Below are 20,519 nucleotides of genomic sequence, written 5' to 3' on the forward strand. Positions count from 1 at the left end.
CTGACCACCTGCTGCACCTGCAAGCTGGGTTTTTGCGACTCATGCACAAGGACCCCGAGGTCCCTCTGCACCGTCGCCTGCTGCAGTTTTTCGCCTCGTAAGTAATAGTCCTTCCTACCAAAGTGGACCACCTCACACTTGCCAACATTAAATTCCATTTGCCATTTCCTGGCCCATTCGCCCAGCCTATCTAGATTCTTCTGCAGACTCTCCACACCCTCCGCACAATTTGCCGTTCCACCAATCTTGGTGTCATCAGCAAATTTCGACACTCTACACTCGGTTCCCTCCTCCAGATCATCTATATAAATGGTAAAAAGCTGAGGCCCCAGCACCGACCCCTGGGGCACTCCACTAGTCACCATCCGCCAATCCGAATAGCACCCGTTGACCCCCACTCTCTGCCTCCTATTTGACAACCAATCCTCTATCCACGCTAACACCCTACCCCCAACTCCATGTCCCTCGACCTTCTGCAATAACCTCTTGTGAGGTACTTTGTCAAACGCTTTCTGAAAATCTAGAAAGACCACATCCACCTGCTCTCCTCTATCCACCGCCCTAGACACATCCTCATAGAACTCCAGTAAATTTGTCAGACACGACTTCCCTTTAATGAAACCGTGCTGCGTCTGCTCTATCAAGCAATTCCCTTCAAGATGCCTCGCAATTTCCTCCTTAATGACAGATTCTAACATTTTACCTACCACAGATGTTAAACTAACCGGCCTATAATTCCCCGCCTTTTGCCTGGCACCCTTCTTAAACAACGGCATAACATTAGCCGTTTTCCAATCATCCGGCACTTCCCCGGAATCCAGCGACGTTTGGAAAATAACCACCAAGGCATCCACTATCACCTCCGCCATTTCTTTCAGAACCCTCGGATGCATTCCATCCGGTCCTGGGGACTTGTCCACAATCAGCCCCTCCAGTCTGTCGAGCACCGCCTTTCTAGTAACAGTAATGTCATTAAGACCCTCCAGTCCTACCACCTTTCTATCGCTAACACCCGGCAAATTATTCACGTCCTCCTCCGTGAAGACAGAAACAAAAAAGTTATTCAATACCTTAGCCAAGTAGATTTAAATAAGTAATTTATTTATGCTGGAACATCAACGTACCCTTTGCCAAAATCCAAGCTGTTTATACACTTTACATTAGCAGAACTTAACTATAAACAAAATAAACAAGATTACAAATGACATACAGCACAGTAACAGGCTATATAACCCTTCCATATTGACTTCTATGTTCCACTCATGCAGATTATACCCATTTAAATCTACTTATTTGAATAATTAAATTAATAATTAATAATTTAAATAAGACTAATTTGGCAAGAGGTTGATAATTTCACTCTGGGGAGATTCAGGAGGTATTAAACTTGCTAATGTGGCAAGTAGAAATGATCATTTCTTGATCACTAGTGGTGCATCCTGAGGCATGAGTCTGAAAAATCTCCCATGACAAACAAATAGGCTGCAGGTAGACACTGACATTGAGTGATTAAACCAGAAGTAGCAGCCCACTGACCAGCACTGAGACCTTGCATCAGGAGTGAACATTCACCCTAAAATTAACAAGAAGGTACAAATAGGTCTACATCTATGACTGATTTGAACAATTTCGATTTCGGGTCAACAACTTGTTCTTTTTGTATTCCAAGTCCCTGAATGTTGGCCCAATCCAGTTTCACGGAAAATTGTGGAGATTGCCACCACAATGGAAATGATTGGACACTGTCTTTTCTTAATTAGATAAAATTAAGAACTGCTGAAATTTAAGATTAGCAACGTTTCCAAATTGAGGGGGGGGGGGGGGTTCAATCGGGAAACCTATGGGCAGCAAACACCCTCCAATTTAACTCTCAACTGTGGTCATTTTAACTGAATCACTTCTTGACCTTTTGGCTAAGATCAAGTGTCAGATCAAGCCCAAGACAGAGTTCAATAGCTTATTTTGTCAACCTTGTGGGGACCACGAATCGGAATTTGAATTTGGCTTTAGGAGCAAGCAAGGAGATGAGTTTGGGTCTGCCCGGTCCATTCTGAGCATTGGCTTTGTAACTTTAAGAATAGAGTAAAGAAATTAACAAAAAAAACTTGCGCCAGGAAAATAATTATGACTGGGGCTTGCCCATGAGAATACTCTTCTTCTCTTCACACCCCTTCAGCAATATCACAAAGCATGCCACATTATTTAACATGTCAGACTTTGCCACTAGTTAATTAGGTCACCAAGATTTACACAAATGGTTTCCATGTAGTCTTTGTGATCTTTCAATGGTGCATAATCAGTGGTAGAGTGTAGACTCCTAAAGACTTACACAAACATTATCCTTTTGGCTGCTGGAACATCAACGTACCCTTTGCCAAAATCCAAGCTGTTTATACACTTTACATTAGCAGAACTTAACTATAAACAAAATAAACAAGATTACAAATGACATACAGCACAGTAACAGGCTATATAACCCTTCCATATTGACTTTTATGTTCCACTCATGCAGATTATACCCATTTAAATCTACTATTACCTTCTATTCCCTTTTCTCTCAAGTGCTTACCAAATAAATTACTGCAGATACTGAAAATCTGAAACAGAAAATGTCAGAAATGTCAGATTGGGCAGTAGAATCTCAGAGAAAAACAATGTTAATGTTTCAAGCTGATGACCCTTCAAATGAGTAGTCATCAAGCTGGATTATTATCCGTTTTATTATCACACGTAGGCTTATAGTAATACTGCAATGAAGTGTTTTTCTCCACATTTGTTGCCTGTTGAGTATTCCCAACACACGATTTTTATTCCTTCATTTACTTGTGTAGCTTCCCTTTAAAATGTTCTTCACCATGGTAGCAAATACCACATTCTTATCACTCTTTAGGAATGAAGTTTCTTCTGAATCCCCTATTGGATTTCTTGGTGACTATCTAATATTAATAGTCTCTGAAAGTTTTCCCCTACAAACAAACATTCTCTCCATAGTCACCTTACATCATTTTAAAAACCTTGATTCAATCATCCTTCAATTTTCTTTTTTCCAAGAGAAAGGTGAGCCAGCATGAAAATCTACAAACACATTTCTGGTATCATTGCCTCCTTTTTTTTGTAATATGGTGACCATATGTAATATTCAAAAGTGCGGCTTAAATAAGATTCAATGCAGGACTAACAACTTGCCTATTTTTCAATTCTATCCCTCAAAATTAAAAACTTAGTACTTGGTTTGCTTTATGGCCTTGTTAACACGTGGCACAACTTTTAGTGACTGGTGCATTTGCACTCAGATCACTTTGTTCCTTCACCCCATCTAGACTCGCACCTTTCAAGAAAGAAATCGCCTCCCTATTTTTCCCTACTAAAATCACTCTCTCATATTTATCCATTTGGATCTTCGTTTACCAATTATTGGCCTATTCTATAATTAGCTGCAATCCTCAATATTCATTTTCTTCCTAAACTAGACAATTGATGGAAGAGGAAATTAATTAAAACACTGAGAACAAACAGATAGGATGTGCAGGCACAGTGAGTTAACCAAATAGGCCAAGGTTCCAAATGACAAGTGATGTACAAACTTGTATTTTCAGTGGGAACAGTCTAATTAGTTTAAGGGATTCTGTTACAAAGATTAGTGCTCAATGGCACATTTTCGCAACTGGATATCAAAGCAAGGAGGCATAAGGCAACAAAATTATTTAATTCACAAAATATTTACATTTTTTTGATCAGCAAAGCAAATGCAAGACGGATGCTGGAAGTTTGCAACATGTTTTCAAATGCCTTGATGGCAGAGATGAGAACACACAGACATTTCGCCTGAGCCCACTTTTCAGACTATCATCCTGCACTCCAGTTGTTAGCCAGTAGACAGGAAGAGAAGTTTCTTCCCTCACCCGAAACTAGAATTAAGCTGTTGACTAATAGTTCAGTATAGTCCCACAGAATCTTCACCTCACTCAAACAGCTGCTGATCACATGCAAGGTGAGGCACCAAACGTCAGTGAATTATTCAGCAGCAGGGGGAGGCAATGGGCACAGTGGTGTCACAGTACCAGAGACCCACGGTAATGATCTGGGGACCTGGGCTAGGATCTCACGCCTACCACAGCAGTCAGACCATTTTGACAAGCTTGATCCTATCCTCCCAGCAGAGCTAGGGCTCACTCCAATACAGTAAACAGTGGAAACCATGGCTGATTCCCCGCCCCCCAGCCCTGGGTCAGGGAGGCTCATAGACCTGACCCCTTCCTTGCCAACCCAAGATTAGCTGACTCATATACAGGGATTAAAGTACCTGTTTGTATCATTCAATATGTTTTAAAAAAAAGACCAGTGTATGTTCATTTCTGATCCGAAGCTTAATTGGAAAATGCTGAAGTTTTTGTGACATCTGTTAAACTTTTTTTTAAAAAAATGCAGTGCAAGTTCGATCCTTTCAACCCCAGTTAGTTGGAGTAATTAGATCCTCTTGTTTGACAGGGGGATGGTTTGCGCTTCAGAACAAAACACCGGGAGGCCGCCTGCTGAAGCAGAGGCCGCCAACACTGCGAAGTGAAGAGAAGTTAGCAGCAAAGTCAGCGTAGAGGCAGCAAACGGGAATCCCAAGTGAGTCATCGGTCAAAACAGCCGCCAGATGGAGAGAAAAATAAACAGAAACACAGAGAGAGAGAGAGGGGCTGTGCGCCCATCCCCCAGTTACTGAGTTAACGCGGGACACTGAACTTAGGGGGAGGGGGGGGGGGGGGCTGTGGAGAAAACATTGAGAATACGTTCAGGTTTGTGACAAAAATAGTAACGAAAATCAAAACACTAATAGGAAACCAGGGACGCAAAAGTTAAACGAAAAATCTAAACGAAACCAAGATATATGAACCAGTCAGTTTAAACGCAGCAGCAAAGAATCCACTCAGCTGTTGAAAATATAACATTGTTCTTTTGAAGGATAAAAACAATGTTGCTTCCGATTGTCTAACCCGGTTACAGACAGCTCCAAAAGTTCTTACCTTGGACCCACTCCACCACTTGTTTGGGCGACCACTTGGTGATGGGTTCCATTGGTTTGAGCGGTTGAGGAATGATAGTGTGTGTCAGTGTATGAGGGTGAGCTTGCCCGCTGTCCTCATGCCGGTGCTCTCACATGCTGCTGCGCTGGACTCCCGGCCGCCTCTCTGCCGCTGCACACTCAGCTCCAGCCCACCAGCTCGCATTCGCCAGCACTTCCGCCCAAACTCCTTAAAGGGGAGGCTCCGCTCCACCCAGCGGCCCCTGCTGATTACCGGGACTATTATTTGTATCTACCGACTGAAAAGAAACGCCGAAAATGAAAACGCATTCCTATTGAGCTCTTCCCCCTTGTGCGTTGATAATTATAGGAGGAAAGGAAACCTCGCCTTGGTATTCCCACTTTACACAAAGTCTGGATCTAAAGGCAGAGCCGGTGATAGGATCAGAGAATCTCTATCGTGTAGAAGTCTGACAGAGCATCTTACCCAGGCCCTCTCCCCCTACTCCCACACATTTCCCATGGCTAATTCAGCTAACCTACACATCTTTAGACTGTGGGAGGAAACCGGAGCACCCGGAGGAAACCCACGCAGATACAGGGAGAACACACAAACTCCGCACAGTCAGTGACCCAAGTCAGGAATTGAACCCAGCTCCCTGGCACTGTGAAGCAGCAGTGCTAACCATTGTTTCATCCTTTCATACTCTTTTCATATTTAAAGGGGTGCTGGAGTGTCTGTCATCTGGATTGGAAAGCTTATTACTTGTGTTCACAGTGAGTATATATTCACAACGCTGACAGAACTTCACTCTGACACCCTGCAGGACATTTTAAGTCATCAGAAAATAAATCATTCTTAATACAACTTCCAGCTCAAAGTTATACAAACCTATAGTGCTCCTCGTTCCAAGGTTACCTCAAAGCAAAACAGGAAATAGCATATGGCTGATGGTGGATTATGTCTTATACACGCTTAAAATAATTCTTCAATGTGTGTAATAACTGGCTTGTGTATATATAGTGTACCACTGACATGTGAACATTAATGGAAAGGAAAAGATTCGTTGATCCTTTTATCCAAAGCCACCCTGGGATTTTTTTTTAAACAATGCCCATTGGTGCATGGGGATGTGGCGGGGGGGGCTTTATAAAATTTCATCTAACTGGCTTAATAATCAAAACAGGACCAGAAGTTAACACAGCTACAGTTTGTGTGGGTTGATAGACACCCTCCCCCTCAAGTAAGGGACCAGTAAATCGGGGTTGATCACACCAACTGGCAGCCTGTTGCACAGGTCCAATAATCCTTTGGTAAAAGAACCATCTCCCAAAGTCAAAACTAGTTCTGGAACACAGAAATTGAATTGTGCCTCCTGGTTGTCCTTAACTATTTAGTTGGAACAAACTGTCTGCACAACCACAATCTATTCCTTTCATCATCTGATAATCTTTGATCAGATCACTCCTAAGTCTTTGCTTTTTTGAATTGTGGAGCTCTTTGACCTCATCCAGCAATAACTAAAATGCTTCTGTCTGGGAGTTAACCTGCAGCCCTTTATATTTTAAGATGTTCCAAAGAGTTTCCTAACTTTTTTTGAAATGTAACTACTATTATAAGATAGACCTACAGAACAGTAAACCTACATACAGCAAGGTATTGCAAACAAAGGAAAAGAAAGAGGCCATTTAGCCCCTCAGGCACAATGACTGCCCCACTGCATTTTTGATGTGGGTATGCCGGCGTTGGACTGGCGTAAACACAGTAAAAAGTCTGACAACACCAGGTTTTAGTCCAACCTATTTATTTGATAATATTCTCACAAGCTTTCGAGGGGTTACCCTCTTCGTCAGGCTCCATTCACCTGACGAACACTGCATTTTCACCAGAAGACCTTGGCAATTTCCAGGTTAGTGTCTGCCTTGCCAGTTGGAGGTCAGTAAAGTTGTCACCTTTGCATGCCAATTTCATAAACATTACTAGCAGCCAGAAAATCATCCCACCTCCCAACCAAAGATGAATGGGGAAATCTGGAAATCCTTCCAAAGGTGAGAAAAGGAGGGAACAACACTGAACAGTAGCTGAGGGAGAACACCAGCTTCTATTTACAGTGACAACTGCCACTGCAATACCACAGTAAGCCTGCATCTTTGACCATGTCATTGGTCACCTACATGTGCCACTTCCTATCACTGTTTGGCATCTTGTTTAACGTTGAGATGTTTATTATGTTAAAGGTATCAGATCAATACAAATGGTTGGTGTGGCAATGAAAAAGAGACTGGAGCTTTGAAACAATGAGAAATAAGTGACTTTTTCAAAAAACTAATTTAAGGTCTTCGTGTAACAGCGTATAAGTATACTGTGAGTTATTTTAAAAGTTATGAGCTACTCACATGCATTTACAGCATCGAGAAATCTGAGGGTTAGTGCAGATATCACCAAGGGACAACAGTGCCAGTTACTATTTTAGAACAATGGATGTGATACCAGTCTAATGTTGCATCCAAGCACAATGATATCACACACTTATTTGAGTCCAGGATTAAGGCTTTCATTATTTTTGTCAAATTTCAGTGGCTCCAAGAGTGGGACTGGGAAACATGTTTCTTAACAGCAAATGCCATAAAAAGATTTGTAATCTAACAACCAGATGAAAGGCCACGTTGAATGTTAAAACCAAACAAGAAAGAATTCAGTGATATTTTCTAAGTTGCAATAATTCTTCAAGAAGATCATTTGGCCTGCCTGGTGTGAGAGGTGTTTATGCCTCACATGAATCCCCTCCCACCCTACTTCATTTAATCTCATCGGCATTTCCTTCTGTTGCTTTCTCTTTCATGTACTTATCCAGCTTCTTTACAAATGTCAATCCTATTTATCTCAATTATGCCATGTGGCTGTGAGCTCCACATTCTAACCATTCTCCAGAAAAAACTCAATCAGGTGGACAGAGAAAATGTTTTCAATTGTAGGAAAATCCAAAAATAAGGTCATAAGTATAAGGTAATAACAAATAAATTGAATTAGGAATTTTGGATAATTTTCTTGATGCAGATAATGATTATAATGCGAACTTACTGTCACAAGGAACGGTTGAGACAAATAGCATAGGTGCACCAAAGGGAAGGTAGAGAAGTACAAAAGGGCAATGTGCTGATTGGGTTAAATCAAGCAGGTGGGACCAGCGCAGACTAGTTGGGTCATGTTGCCCGATTATGTGCCGTAAATTCTAGGTAATTCTATGATCGCTGTGTGCTAATCACGCTGTGCTGGAAGGTTCATAAATGCTGATGTCAGCTGAGAATTATACAAGAATTACAACATGGAAACAAGCTGTTTAGCTCAACTAACTTGATGTTTGTGTTTATCATCCACATGACTAGCAGGGCCAATCCCTTGAGCCCACTCTGTTCCCATACCTCTTTATTCCTGTTTCCTTCTGCCACCTATCTCACCCATAAATGTAATACAGTGTAATACAGGACCTCACATCCACTGTGCAAAAATATTTCTTCTGCTTCTTGAACTCATTAGAAAGGAAAATCAAGTTGGATGTGTAATGAGCAGCTACTTTTCTACCTCCCATTTTACCCTTCCACCAAAGTCAGCCAGCCTCTCCATTTTCCCCATTCCTTCATAATTTCACACACCACTATTAATTAACTCCCAAATTGCCTCAGACCTAATGAAAGCTCCAATTCTTTTCAATAATTTCATCATATCTGTATCTTATAGCTGGGAACAACTGAATAAATCTGTATCATTCCTTTTCTATTGCATCAATACCTTTCCTATGGTTTTGTGTCCACGCCTACAAACAGTACTCCAACTATGGCCTCACTAAGGTTTTATAAAGATCCACATTACGCATCAACTTTTAAGTTCCATGCATCTGGCAATAAAATTCAGTACCCCATTCACAATTTATAAAGTCCATTGAGTCAATGCTTAGGATCATAAGAATCATTAGAACACAGATGAAGGCCATTCAGCCCATTGAATCCTGACCAATTCTCTGCAGATCCATCCAATCAGGCCAGATTTTCCCATTGTATTTTCATGGCCCTGCACATTTATTTACATTAAGGACCTATCCAATTTCTTCTTGAAATCATTGATTGTCTCTCCTTCCACCACCTCACAGTCAATTTCTTCCTCAAAACTCCACTATATCTCTAACCTAAAATCTGTGTCCCCTCATCCTTGTACCATCAGTTTAATAGGAACATTTTTTCTTTGTCCACCTTCTAAAATCTAACATCTACCATCCACAATCTATGAGGCACAAGCCAGGAGTGTGATGGAATACTTTTCCCTTGCCTGGATGAGTATAGTTCCAACACTCAATGGTAAGTTAACCAGCCTGTAGTTACTAGAACTGCCCATAGACCCTTTCTTGAATAAATTGTCACCTTTTCCATTCTTCTGGCACCTCTCCTACATGGGGAGATGATTAGAAGATTATGATATTCCCCTGTGCTATCTCCATATGCAGTTCCCTTAGCAAACTGGGATTCAAGCCATCCAGAGCACAAGACTTATCCTATCCTCTCTTAGCATAGTCAGTCTTTCCAGTATATCTAGCCCATCAATTTTCCTATCTTGTCTTTTCTGAACACTTTTTATCAAAGAATATTAAGCGTTCAACCTTAACTATTTTTTATGGAATGCTTTCATTATTGCCACCACATCATATTTCCACATGACTATTTTCCATAGAATCCCTACAGTGCAACAATCTTTGTGTATTTAAATACATGAATTCTAAACCAAGGAATACATGTATTCCTTATATGTCTTCTTTGTCTACAATTATCTAATACTATTCCCTTCTCTCACACTAACCAACATTTTCACTTCTTTTTGCAACTTATTTCTCTTTTCTATTTCTACATGTGCCCCCTGCCAATTCCGTTTTAAACATCCCCTGTTCCACAAGTGTACTTTCCCATCAGGACATTGGACCAAATCCTACTGAGGCACAGTTGTCCCTTTTCAATAGGTGAACTTGCCCAAGAAATGATTCCAGTGCTCCAAGACTCTAAAGCCATCCTCTTGCACCATGTCTCTATCTTACAAGTTCTCCACTTGCTAGTGCGTGACACTTGAAGTTATCCAGAGATTATTCTCTTTGATATCCTACTTTGTAACTACCTCCCTGACTCCTGAAAGTCTGACCAGAGCCCTTCAATACCTGCTTTGCTTGTGTCATTGGTATTGATAAGTACCACAATTTCAAGCTCACTTCCTTCCCCTTACAGAGTACTTGCATCCTCTCTGTGCTGTCCTTTTCTTTGGCACTGTGGAGCAACACATCATGTGAGATTCAAGGCAATGTTTACAGAAATCGCTGTCTGATTCTCTAACTGTGCAATTTCCAATCACAGTTGCATTTCCACACTTTGCTGTTCCCACTGTAAAGTTCCTTCCCCCATTGATGCCATGACCTGGACATACACTTGTTTAAGACATAACAGTCACCAATGCTGAGTACCAGTTTGAGACTGGCAGACACCCCGAAGACTCGTACACTTCCTGCCTCTTCTTACTCTTCTCAATGGCCACCCATCTTGTATTCTGAACACTTTCTGCCTCCAGAGCGGACAGTTCCTAGAACTTCCAATCCAGGAAACTCTCTACCTTCCTGATGTTCCACAATGACTCCAGCTGCCTTTCAGCATCAGAAGCTCTGAGCTCAAAATCAAGCAGCTGGAGACACTTTATATACCCAATGTCCTGAAGTTCCCACAGAATTGCAAACAACAGGTCTTTCTGGTGATCTAAAAACCATCTCTATTCCATCTTTTAAAATCTAGCTAATACCTTCTTTAAGCTATTAATTTTAATTAATGCCTCGAGATCTCAGTTCATGTAACCTCCAGTATTCACAGTAGCAAAAATTCCAAGACCTAAGTCAGGTCCTGCTGACAGCAATTACCCGTTCTACCTATCCATTTAATTAAGTAACTGCCATTAGCAGGCAGATTGTTTCCCATTGACCAAGAGAGTACAAGTTACAAATTGTTAAATGCAAAATGCAAAACCTATCTAAGGAATGCTGAGAATTACGTCAAACTCTGAAGGATGATTCAATTAAAAACTGAGAGCAAAATATTCCGAATGCTAGAAATCTGAAATAAAAGCAAGAAATGCTGGAAATACGCAGGAGGCTCAGCTGGGTGCCTCTATGGAGAGAAACAGAGTAAAAGATTTCAAGTCGATGACCTTTCATCAGAGCTAAAGAAAAATAACAGTATGAGAGTTTCAAAGCCAGCTAAAGTGGGGAGTGGAGAACAGGAAGAACAAAAGGGAAGGTCTCTGATAGAATGGAGGGCAGGAGAGATTAAAAGACAAAAGAATTCATGATGCAAAGGTCTGTCTGTTTTTGAGTCAGGGATTCAGAGACAGGAGGGCAGAAAATTCCTGTCACAGTGAAGCTGACAGTGGATGAGATGTTCCCGGAGGATGCGGGGCCCTACGTGGATCTGGATGAGGCAGGAGGAAGTTCAGGACTTCTAATGGATCATGCAGCCCATGAAAAAGCACTTCATGTAGGTTTCTTTCATAATTTTGAAGACCTGTTTGATGATGACGACATTTAGTGATTCCTTCTTCATGCTTCACCATCTGAACCACTGTACATTTTCAGATAAGGAGAAGGGAAAAGAATAGTCAACACCTTGCAGTGACTGCTGCTAATGTTGTATGGATAAATGCACAAAGCAGGATGTTTTCTTGGGAAAGAGTCCACATTTTACAAATGTGTACAGACACTATGTTAACACTTTTTGTCTTTTTGAAATTATAAATTTATTTTATTACAAAAATGAGTATGGTAATGGATAAAATAAAGAAACAAATATATCCATAGTGGTGTGAATGGTTATATAATAACCATCTGAATACAATATGAGGAATAAAAAGGAAACAAGTGAACAAAAAAACAAACAGAATAAAACTGATTTAAAGTTGATAGTGAGTCCAGAAGGCAACAGAGGGCCAAGAAGAATGATGAGCTTGACAGAATGAGTGTTGAGCTTGACAGGATCACTATAGCAGGCAGGGGAGAGAAGAGTCAGAGTGGGAGCAAGGTGAAGAATTAAAATAATAAGTGACAGGAAACTCAGAATCATGCTTGCGGACGGAATAATGGCGATCACTTAGTCTACGATTGTTCTCCCCATTGGTATGGAGAACACGTCCTGAACATAATATACTAAATTGAGAGAAGTACAAATAAATTGCTGTTTCACTTAAGGAAAGTTTGGAGTCTTAGATAGTGAGAAGGAAGAAAGTGAAAGGACAGGTATTGCCTCTCATGTCCTTGCATGGAAAGGTGCCACAGGGAAAGGATGATTGAGGAATGGACCAGGATGTCACAGAAGGAACAGTCCCTTCAGAATGTTGAAAGGGGAGGGGAGGGGCAGATGTGTTTGGTGGTGGCATCATGCTGAAGCTAGTGGAAATGATGAAGGATGATCTATTGATTACAGAGGCTGGTGGAGTAGATGGTGAAGGTGAGGGGGACCCCAGCATGATTCAGGGATGCAGCACTGATGAGAAATGACATCATGTTTCCTGACAACTGGAAAAGGTAACCACACAGAAAATGCATTTGGAAATGTTGTAAGGCTTCAGCAGCAGAAGAACCAGCCATACACCTAATCCCCCTAACCTACATATCTTTGGACACTCTGGAGAATTTAGCGTGGCCAATTGACCCAAAGTGCACATCTTTGGACTGTGGGAGGAAATTGGAGCATCCAAAGGAAAACCACACAGACATAGGGAGAAACGTGCAAACTCCACACAGACAGGCTCCACGCTGTGAGGCAGCAGTGCTAACCACCATACCACCCTTATTTTGTACATGTTTTTAAGAATGTTTGAAAATGATTTTTAACAGTGTGCATCAATTGTAATTTTACTGGATAATAAAACATTATTCTCACTGTGACCTGGGAAGTTAACTTTCTGGAGTTTGTATGTTGCTGATTAAATCACACATGGAAAAGAGAGGGAAATAAAACAAAGGAAATTACCAATGAGTCACCTCAATTCCACGACTCAGAAACCTTGCGCTTACAACCAACATGCATCTTACATCACAGCAGCCAATGCAAACATTTGTTGGCTGGTGCTTCAGGCATTTGGGATGACATCTTCCATTGAGAGAGTGGGCTTTCCTGTGGAACCTGAATCTCATTGCATTAGTCAGCGCTGGCATCTCCAGATAGTGATCTTGCAAATTATAAAAGCTAACATGCCTACAGCCTTACAGGAGATGGCAGACATTTTGGATGTGGACAATTGCGACCTCGCGAATTGCCACAATGAGATAGGGGTAATGCAACATCAGCGTAGGATGGAGAAGACAAAAATGCAAAACCTCCTCAAACCGTTTTTCCACTTCAACCAGCACAGACATGCTGCCTCTTCTCCTGTTGGCAGAGTCTGCCCACGTACACGTATATGTGGAGCAGTCTTAGGGGACCCTCCTGGGTTGTTATTGGCCACAAGCACTGCCAAAGTCAAACCCAGGATCAGAGCTATCTGCCTCAACCTCTGCTAAAACAACTTTGAAAAATTGATTAAATAATTAATTTATTAAGTCACAATATATGTGTTACTTTGTATCACCTTCCTGTGTCCCCCTTCTTGAATGGTGAATGTCAACTACGCTATTCATTTGATTGTGAAGCCATGAATTGGCAGCAATTATTTGACTTGCAATGATGGACAGATAGACAGATGGATGGATGGATGGACAGGCGGGCAAGTGATAGGGGGTGAGCTGCTTGAGGGACAGATGGGCAAGTAAAGTATAGAGGGATAGAGTTACTTTGGTGCAATATGATTGACTAACTGAACCTTCTGACCATTAGGACAACACTGGCACCTCAAGCAGGAATATGATTGGATCAAGTGGCATTGGGTAGCCCACCTTCATCTCTGTCTTTCTCACTGGAATTCTCAATAGACGAGGAATGCTGAGTGGCTTGTTCCTCTTGGATCTCTCGCCTTAGCTATTGTGCTATGGCGTGCAGAATGTAACAAGCAACCATTATCCTGAGCACTCTTGCTGCTGAGTAGTGACGGGCACCTCCAGTCCCACCCAGAAACCTGGAGTGCAACTTGACCATGTCAATGGCTCTCTTGATGAGATGTCTAATATTTGTGTGCGGTTGATAGCACTGCATGCTTGTTGGAAAGTGGCCAGAGAAGTGCCTGGTAATACTAGCCATTGTCATCACAGGAGAAAGTTACGTATCTCCTAACCCTGACAAACAACCCATATATAATTTTGGGAAATGACAACACCTGGTTATGTTAACCCAGTAACCCAGTGGCCTGGATAAATGATCCAGAAATGTGAATTCCAATCCTATCCTGCTAGCTGGAGAATTTAAATCAATCTGATTTAAATGTGATTTCATATCATATTAAATAAACATGGAATTAAAAACCCTAGGCTCAGTAATGGTGACAGTGAAAACCCATTTGACTCCCAGTTTCCTTCACTGAAGAAAATATGCTGTTCTTACCCAATCTGGCCCAGACCCACAACATTGTGGTTGACACTGAAATGGCCTAGAAAAGGCATTCAGTTGTGCCTGCCTTTTACGCCTTTAAGTGCAGTTGACTGCGACACCATATGATGACTTCAGCCAGGCTAATGAGGTTCACTTGCTAGAGTATAAACGACTAATTGATGGTTCCTGGCTGTCTTCTCCTCTACCGTGGCTACGTTCGTGGCCAGGTGTCCCTGGGGAGGGAGCATGCGGTGTCCACGGGTGCAGTTGACGCCTTCCCGCTGGGCACCGCAGGGGCGGGGGTGTATTATCAACCCTGACGAGAGAGAGAGATCAAGCACCAACAGAAGAAGACATACCATCGAAGGGCTGAGCAACTGTGCCTAAAAGGAAGGGGAAGAATACAAGGAGATCGTTCTCCATCTACAGGAGTGAGGGGTGGGGGGTGTGAAGGCGTTCCGGACTTTTTCATTGCTGACCCACAGGGCTGAAGATTAGAAGTCCCCCCACCCGCTGGTGCTGCCCCCAACGCCAGCACCTCCCTCCTGACAGGGGCACTGGCCCACCTCAGTGCTCCTGTCCTCCCTCCTGCCCCTCCGTCCCCCTCTCTCCCTCTAACTTCTGAGGAGAGAGTACCCGGATTCCCACCCACCCCACCCTCTCTCATTCCCTCCCTGTCCCCCAATTCTTGGGCTAGACCCCTCCCCCCACACCACACGAGTCCTCCCTTCCCTCTTTACCGCCCCCCCCCTCTCCGTGCATCACATAAAGGCCAGAGAGGCCCCTGACCCAACCCTCCCTGCAACCCCCCCCATCCCATGGATAAATTGCAACAAAATACGCCCTGCCACACATCTGGGCAATCTCGGGGTGGGCATGGCACCTACCACTACCATCATGGCGACAGTGACACCATTGCCGGAGGCAGCGCCGTCTCGGTCCACCTATGCGGGTGTGACTGCAGCCAAAGCCCCTGCCATTCCCAAGGCCCTGCCACCTTTTCGGCTAATCACGAAACAACTCGGGGTGAAGTGCTACGCCGACCCCGACATAACCATCGAGGTGTGCATTCAGGCAATGGCTGGGATTGCCGGCCCCTCAGCTAATATAGCAGCCTCTAAGATGTAGGGCAAGGCCGTATTCTTTTTGGAGGCCGGGCGGGTGGTCCACCTGACCCTGGAAAGGTGTCTTATGGTGGGCGAGATGTTCTTGGTAGTGGACTCCCTTGGGGTCACCACCATCGATTAGTCGTCTCAAACGTCCTGCCCTTCATCCCCATGGAGCTCCTCCTCCCCCCATCTCCATCTCCTGGGGGAGATCAGGTCCGAGGTGGCGCCGATCCCGCTCGGCCTTTGTAACCCAGCCCTCAGGCATGTGCAATCCTTCCAGCGCCAGGTAGATGTCCGCCTGGCCCAGGAGGAGTGCCTGGAAGGAGGCTTTAATGTCCCCTTTGAGGGGACTACCTACCGGGTCTTCTGGTCCGCGGACGGTGTGCGGTGCCATGCCTGTAAGGAGGCGGGGCAAATTGAAAAGAACTGCCCCGCCTCCAAGGCCGCTGACCCCAACCCAAGGCAGCCGCAGCTGGCACTGCAGCCCCCTCTCCTAACCAAGTACCACCTGGCCCCCTGTGAGGGGAGGCCACACCGGCAGCAGCTGCCACCTTGGCTGCTGGCGGTGGGGGCAGTGGAGCCTCCGCGAGGCCAGAAGACCCCGGCAAAAGAAAAGGGCAAAAAGAAGGGGGGGAGCAGAACCCCGACCCCCCACCATCCTCGTCACCCCAGCTGCTGGCCGGGGGAAAAAGAACGCCTCCAGTCCACCTCCGAAACCATTTACTGGGCCCATGGGTGCCTCAGAGCCAAGTGCTGGGCCCAGCGTCGCGGGTGCGTGTGCTCCCGGGTCTGGGCGTGGGGCGAGTACACGATCCTGAGCCGGCAGATACAACACCTCCCGGGGAGGGAGAAGGGAAGGCCAAGGGGCAGGGCAAGAAGGAGAGGGGCAGACTGCGAGGGGCATCTCCTGCCAAGGGGTTGCCCCTCACAAAGAGGAGCCATACCTCAGGGGAGCGGGAAATTGAGATCAGTGAGACTCCCCACACCCCCTCCCCTTGCTCAGAGGTTGTGGCGCCTATGCCCCTCCCCCAATTTGTACCGTTCCCTGCTCTGCCCCCACTTGTCTTCATGCCTTGCCCCCAAATTGGGGGCAAGAAGAAAGATAAAAAGAGGAGCACGCTGCTGCAGTCCTCCAAGTGGAGCTCCCCCTGGGCTGGGTGGGAGCGGGGCCCCCATGGTCTTGTTCCACCCGGTGAATTTCAGCACCGCCAAGGAATTTTTCCTTGAACTGCTGGGGGACTGCAGTGGCACCCCGTTGTTTGGGTCCCTGGGCGACAGTGGGGAGGAAGGCCCCCCCTCTCTGTCCCGACCTCTGATGCTGGGGATCCCCGACAGACCGGGGGGACTCTCCGGACCTGGCGTCTGGGGCAGAGTGGGGGGTTGAGCCACCGGTCCACAAACGCAGGGTAAAGAGCCCGGGGGAAACCCCTACTCCGCCGATACGGGGGGTGGGATTGGGGAGGAGCCAGGGCTAGTTGGCGGCTCCGTGTCACCCGCCGTACGCCCTGCGGCGGGGGACTCGGAGTTGAAGGGCGACGGCCCCGAGGAGGTAAGGTGGTGGGCACGGGGACTATTTCAGGGTCCACCTTGAGCAAGATGGGGTACTCCCTCGTGCCGCTCACTGACCTGCCCTTCATCCCCTCTGGGGAACTCAGGGCCTTCATCAAAAACCATTCTGGCTGCCCTGACAGCATCCGACTAGCCCTCGACTGTTGGTGGGACTTGTCGCTGCTCGTCCGGTCCACACAGACCTGCTCCTAGGCCGCCTCGGGCCTGACTAAAAGAGGGCGGTGTCGGGTACAGGAGTTCCTCGACGGGCTCACCGGGGAGTGGACTGGCGCAACTTACCCCAGTGGTCCCCCATGTAATTAGATAAGTGGTGACGGCGGCACGCTGCTACCGACATGAAGTCTCAAGTCCAGCCTCAACGTCAACGGCAGCAGTGAACCACCCTGCAGGTTCCAGAACTTCTCGGTCCCCCGTGACGGGAAGTATGCGGTGTGTTTCCTGCAGGAAGCTCGTACCATTCCGGGAGATGAAGCCCGACGGCTCCTGGAGTGGTGAGGAGGGGGTCGACATGAGCCACCTCACGCTTGCTTCCAGCGGGGTGGCTATCATGTTGGCCACGCATTTTCAGCCAGATATCTTGGGGGTCAAGGAGTTGGTGCCAGGCCGGTTGGTGCACTTGACGGTCCGGGAGGAGGGTGTGGTCATTCACTTGCTGAACATCTACGCCCCGACCGCTGGACTGCAACAAACGACTTTCTACCAGAAAGCGTCCGCTCATCTCGACACCATCGCAGGGGGGCGAATGCATCGTCCTCGGGGGGGGGGGGGGGGGGCGTATTTTAACTGCATCCTGGAGGCACAGGACCGCGTCGGCCCCTGGTGGCGTACCCCGGCGATGCTGACGTTGCGGGACCTGCTCGGGACCCACGACTTGGTGGACGTCTGGAGACATCTCCATCCCGGCTCCGGAGCTTTCACTCACGTGAGGCCTGGAGGCGGAGTGTCCAGAATGGACCGCCTTTACCTCTCGAGGGCCTACGTGTCTGGCATGCCGTTGGCCTCCATGCGGCAGCTGCCAAGCACGGACCACCACCTGGTGTGGGCGGAGTTTGTTCCGTCTCGTGCTGGGGGGGGGGGGTCGCGTATTTAACAACTCGCTGCTGGAGGACGAGCGCCTCCTGGACTCGTTCTGTCGATTCTGGGCCGGCTGGGGAAGGAAGTGGCTCCCCCTCCTGGAGGCTATGGTGGGATGTGGGCGAGCCTCACGTCCGTACCTTCTGTCAGGAGTACGCGAGGGGGTCGACGAGGAGGCAGAAATCCAGGCTCGGGGAGTTAGAGAAGGAGCTGTTCGACCTGGAGGTACATCTCGGTCGGCCCGATGCGGACCCGGCCCTGTGTCTGGAGTACAGGGAGAAGAAGGACGCGCTGCGGGACCTGCAACTGGTCGGGTCCCGTGGCGCGTACGTGAGGTCGCGGCTCCAGTTCCGAGTGGACCTGGACCGCGGCTCTCCCTTCTTCTACTCGCTGGAAAAAGGGCGGGCTAACCGTCAGCAGCTCCCTACGCTGCTGGCTGACGACGGTGCCCCCGTCTCGGATCCGGAGGGCGTCTGGGCCATCGCCCGGGATTATTACACCTCCTTCTTCTCTCCGGATCCGTCCAGCAAGGATGCCCGCAGAGTTCTGTGGGAGGACCTTCCGCAAATCGGCCCGGAGGGCGTCGGCAGGCTCGAGGCCCCCATCACCGTGGTCAAGCTGACCTGCGCCCTCGACAGCCTCCAACGGGGAAAGGCCCCGGGGCTGGACAGGCTGACCATAGAGTTCTTCAGGGCGCTCTGGACGTCCTGGGGAACGACTACGCAGGGGTCCTGGGGGAGAGCATTGCTACCGGGGAGATGCCCCTTTCGTGGCGCAGAGCAGTCATAGCTCTGCTGCTGAAGAAGGGGGATCTCCGGCAACTTAAAAACTGGCGCCCGGTCTCCCTCCTCAGCACGGATTATAAAATCTTTGCCAGGGCATTGGCTTCACGCCTTGGACCCGTACTGGACCACATGATCCACCCTGACCAGTCCTACACAGTCCCGGGCCAACCTATCCATGACAATATCCATTTGGTCCGGGACCTAATCCACCACCACCAGAGGGCTGGACAAGAGGAGAGCCTTCTTGTCCTTAGATCAGGAGAAGGCGTTTGACAGGGTGGAGCACGAGTATTTACTCGGGACCCTGCGGGCATTTGGGTTCGGGATGCATTTTGTCGCCCGGATCTGATTACTGTACTCTGCCGCAGAGTGTCTGATTAAGGTTAACGGGTCGCTGACGGCACCCCTTCACTTTGGGAGGGGAGTACAGCAGGGCTGCCCCTTGTCCGGCCAACTCTATTCCATATGCGTGGAGCCCTTCCTGCGCCTCTTGCGGGGGAGGTTGCCGGGTCTGACTCTGCGTGGCCTGGATGTAGAGGTGGTCCTGTTCCGATGACGTGCTCCTCGTGTTCACGGACCCAGCTGACCTGCAGAGGATGCGAGAATGCTGCCCCGTCCTCCGCCAGGATCAACTGGGCCAAGTGTTCCAGACACCTGGTTGGTCCGTGGGAGATGAACCCCCTTCCGGAGGATAAGAACATAAGAACATAAGAAATAGGAGCAGGAGTAGGCCATCTAGCCCTTCGAGCCTGCCCCGCCATTCAATAAGATCATGGCTGATCTGTTGTGGCTCAGTTCCACTTTCCCGCCCTCTCCCCATAACCCTTAATCCCCTCTCTTATCAAGAACCCATCAACCCGCTTCTTAAAAATATTTAGCGAGGCAGCCTCCACCACTTCAACGGGCAGAGAATTCCAGAGATTCACCACCCTTTGAGTGAAGAAGTTCCTCCTCAACTCCGTTCTAAACCGCCTCCCCTTTATCCTGAGGCTGTGCCCCCTAGTCCTACTGTCTTTTTTGAGCGGGAAGAGTCTCTCCACCTCTATCCTATCCATCCCATTCATCATCTTATACGTCTCAATGAGATCTCCCCTCATTCTTCTAAACTCTAACGAGTACAAGCCTAGTTTATTCAGCCTGTCCTCATAGCTCAATCCCCTCAACTCCGGTATCAGCCTAGTAAACCTCCTCTGCACTCCCTCCAGGGCCAAAATATCCTTGCGCAGGTGCGGCGCCCAAAACTGCACACAGTACTCCAGCTGCGGCCTCACCAATGCCCTATACAGCTGCAGCAAGACCTCCCTACTTTTATATTCAATCCCCCTCGCTATGAAGGCCAGCATCCCATTTGCCTTCCTGACCACCTGCTGCACCTGCAAGCTGGGTTTTTGCGACTCATGCACAAGGACCCCGAGGTCCCTCTGCACCGTCGCC

General features: G+C 46.9%; 1 protein-coding gene and 1 pseudogene across 2 annotated transcripts in view; one reads left to right on the forward strand and one right to left on the reverse strand.

Annotated features, from left to right (window-relative positions):
* Positions 1-5,204, reverse strand: part of cnksr3 (cnksr family member 3) — a 153,614-nt gene extending 148,410 nt beyond the window's left edge. The window contains exon 1 of one of the 2 annotated variants that reach the window (XM_080200342.1): positions 5,013-5,204. In XM_080200342.1, the coding sequence (XP_080056468.1) occupies positions 5,013-5,064 (52 nt within the window). In that variant the 5' untranslated portion in view covers positions 5,065-5,204. The remainder of the gene's footprint in view (positions 1-5,012) is intronic. The other variant, XM_080200343.1, reaches the window with a different exon arrangement.
* Positions 5,205-11,452: 6,248 nt separating this feature from the next.
* On the forward strand, positions 11,453-11,617 carry LOC145350577 (COP9 signalosome complex subunit 9 pseudogene; annotated as a pseudogene).
* The last annotated feature ends 8,902 nt before the right edge of the window (positions 11,618-20,519 follow it).

Source organism: Carcharhinus amblyrhynchos, chromosome 12 (genome assembly GCF_965287045.1).
Source record: "Carcharhinus amblyrhynchos chromosome 12, sCarAmb.v2.hapA, whole genome shotgun sequence".
NCBI classification, from domain to species: domain Eukaryota; kingdom Metazoa; phylum Chordata; class Chondrichthyes; order Carcharhiniformes; family Carcharhinidae; genus Carcharhinus; species Carcharhinus amblyrhynchos.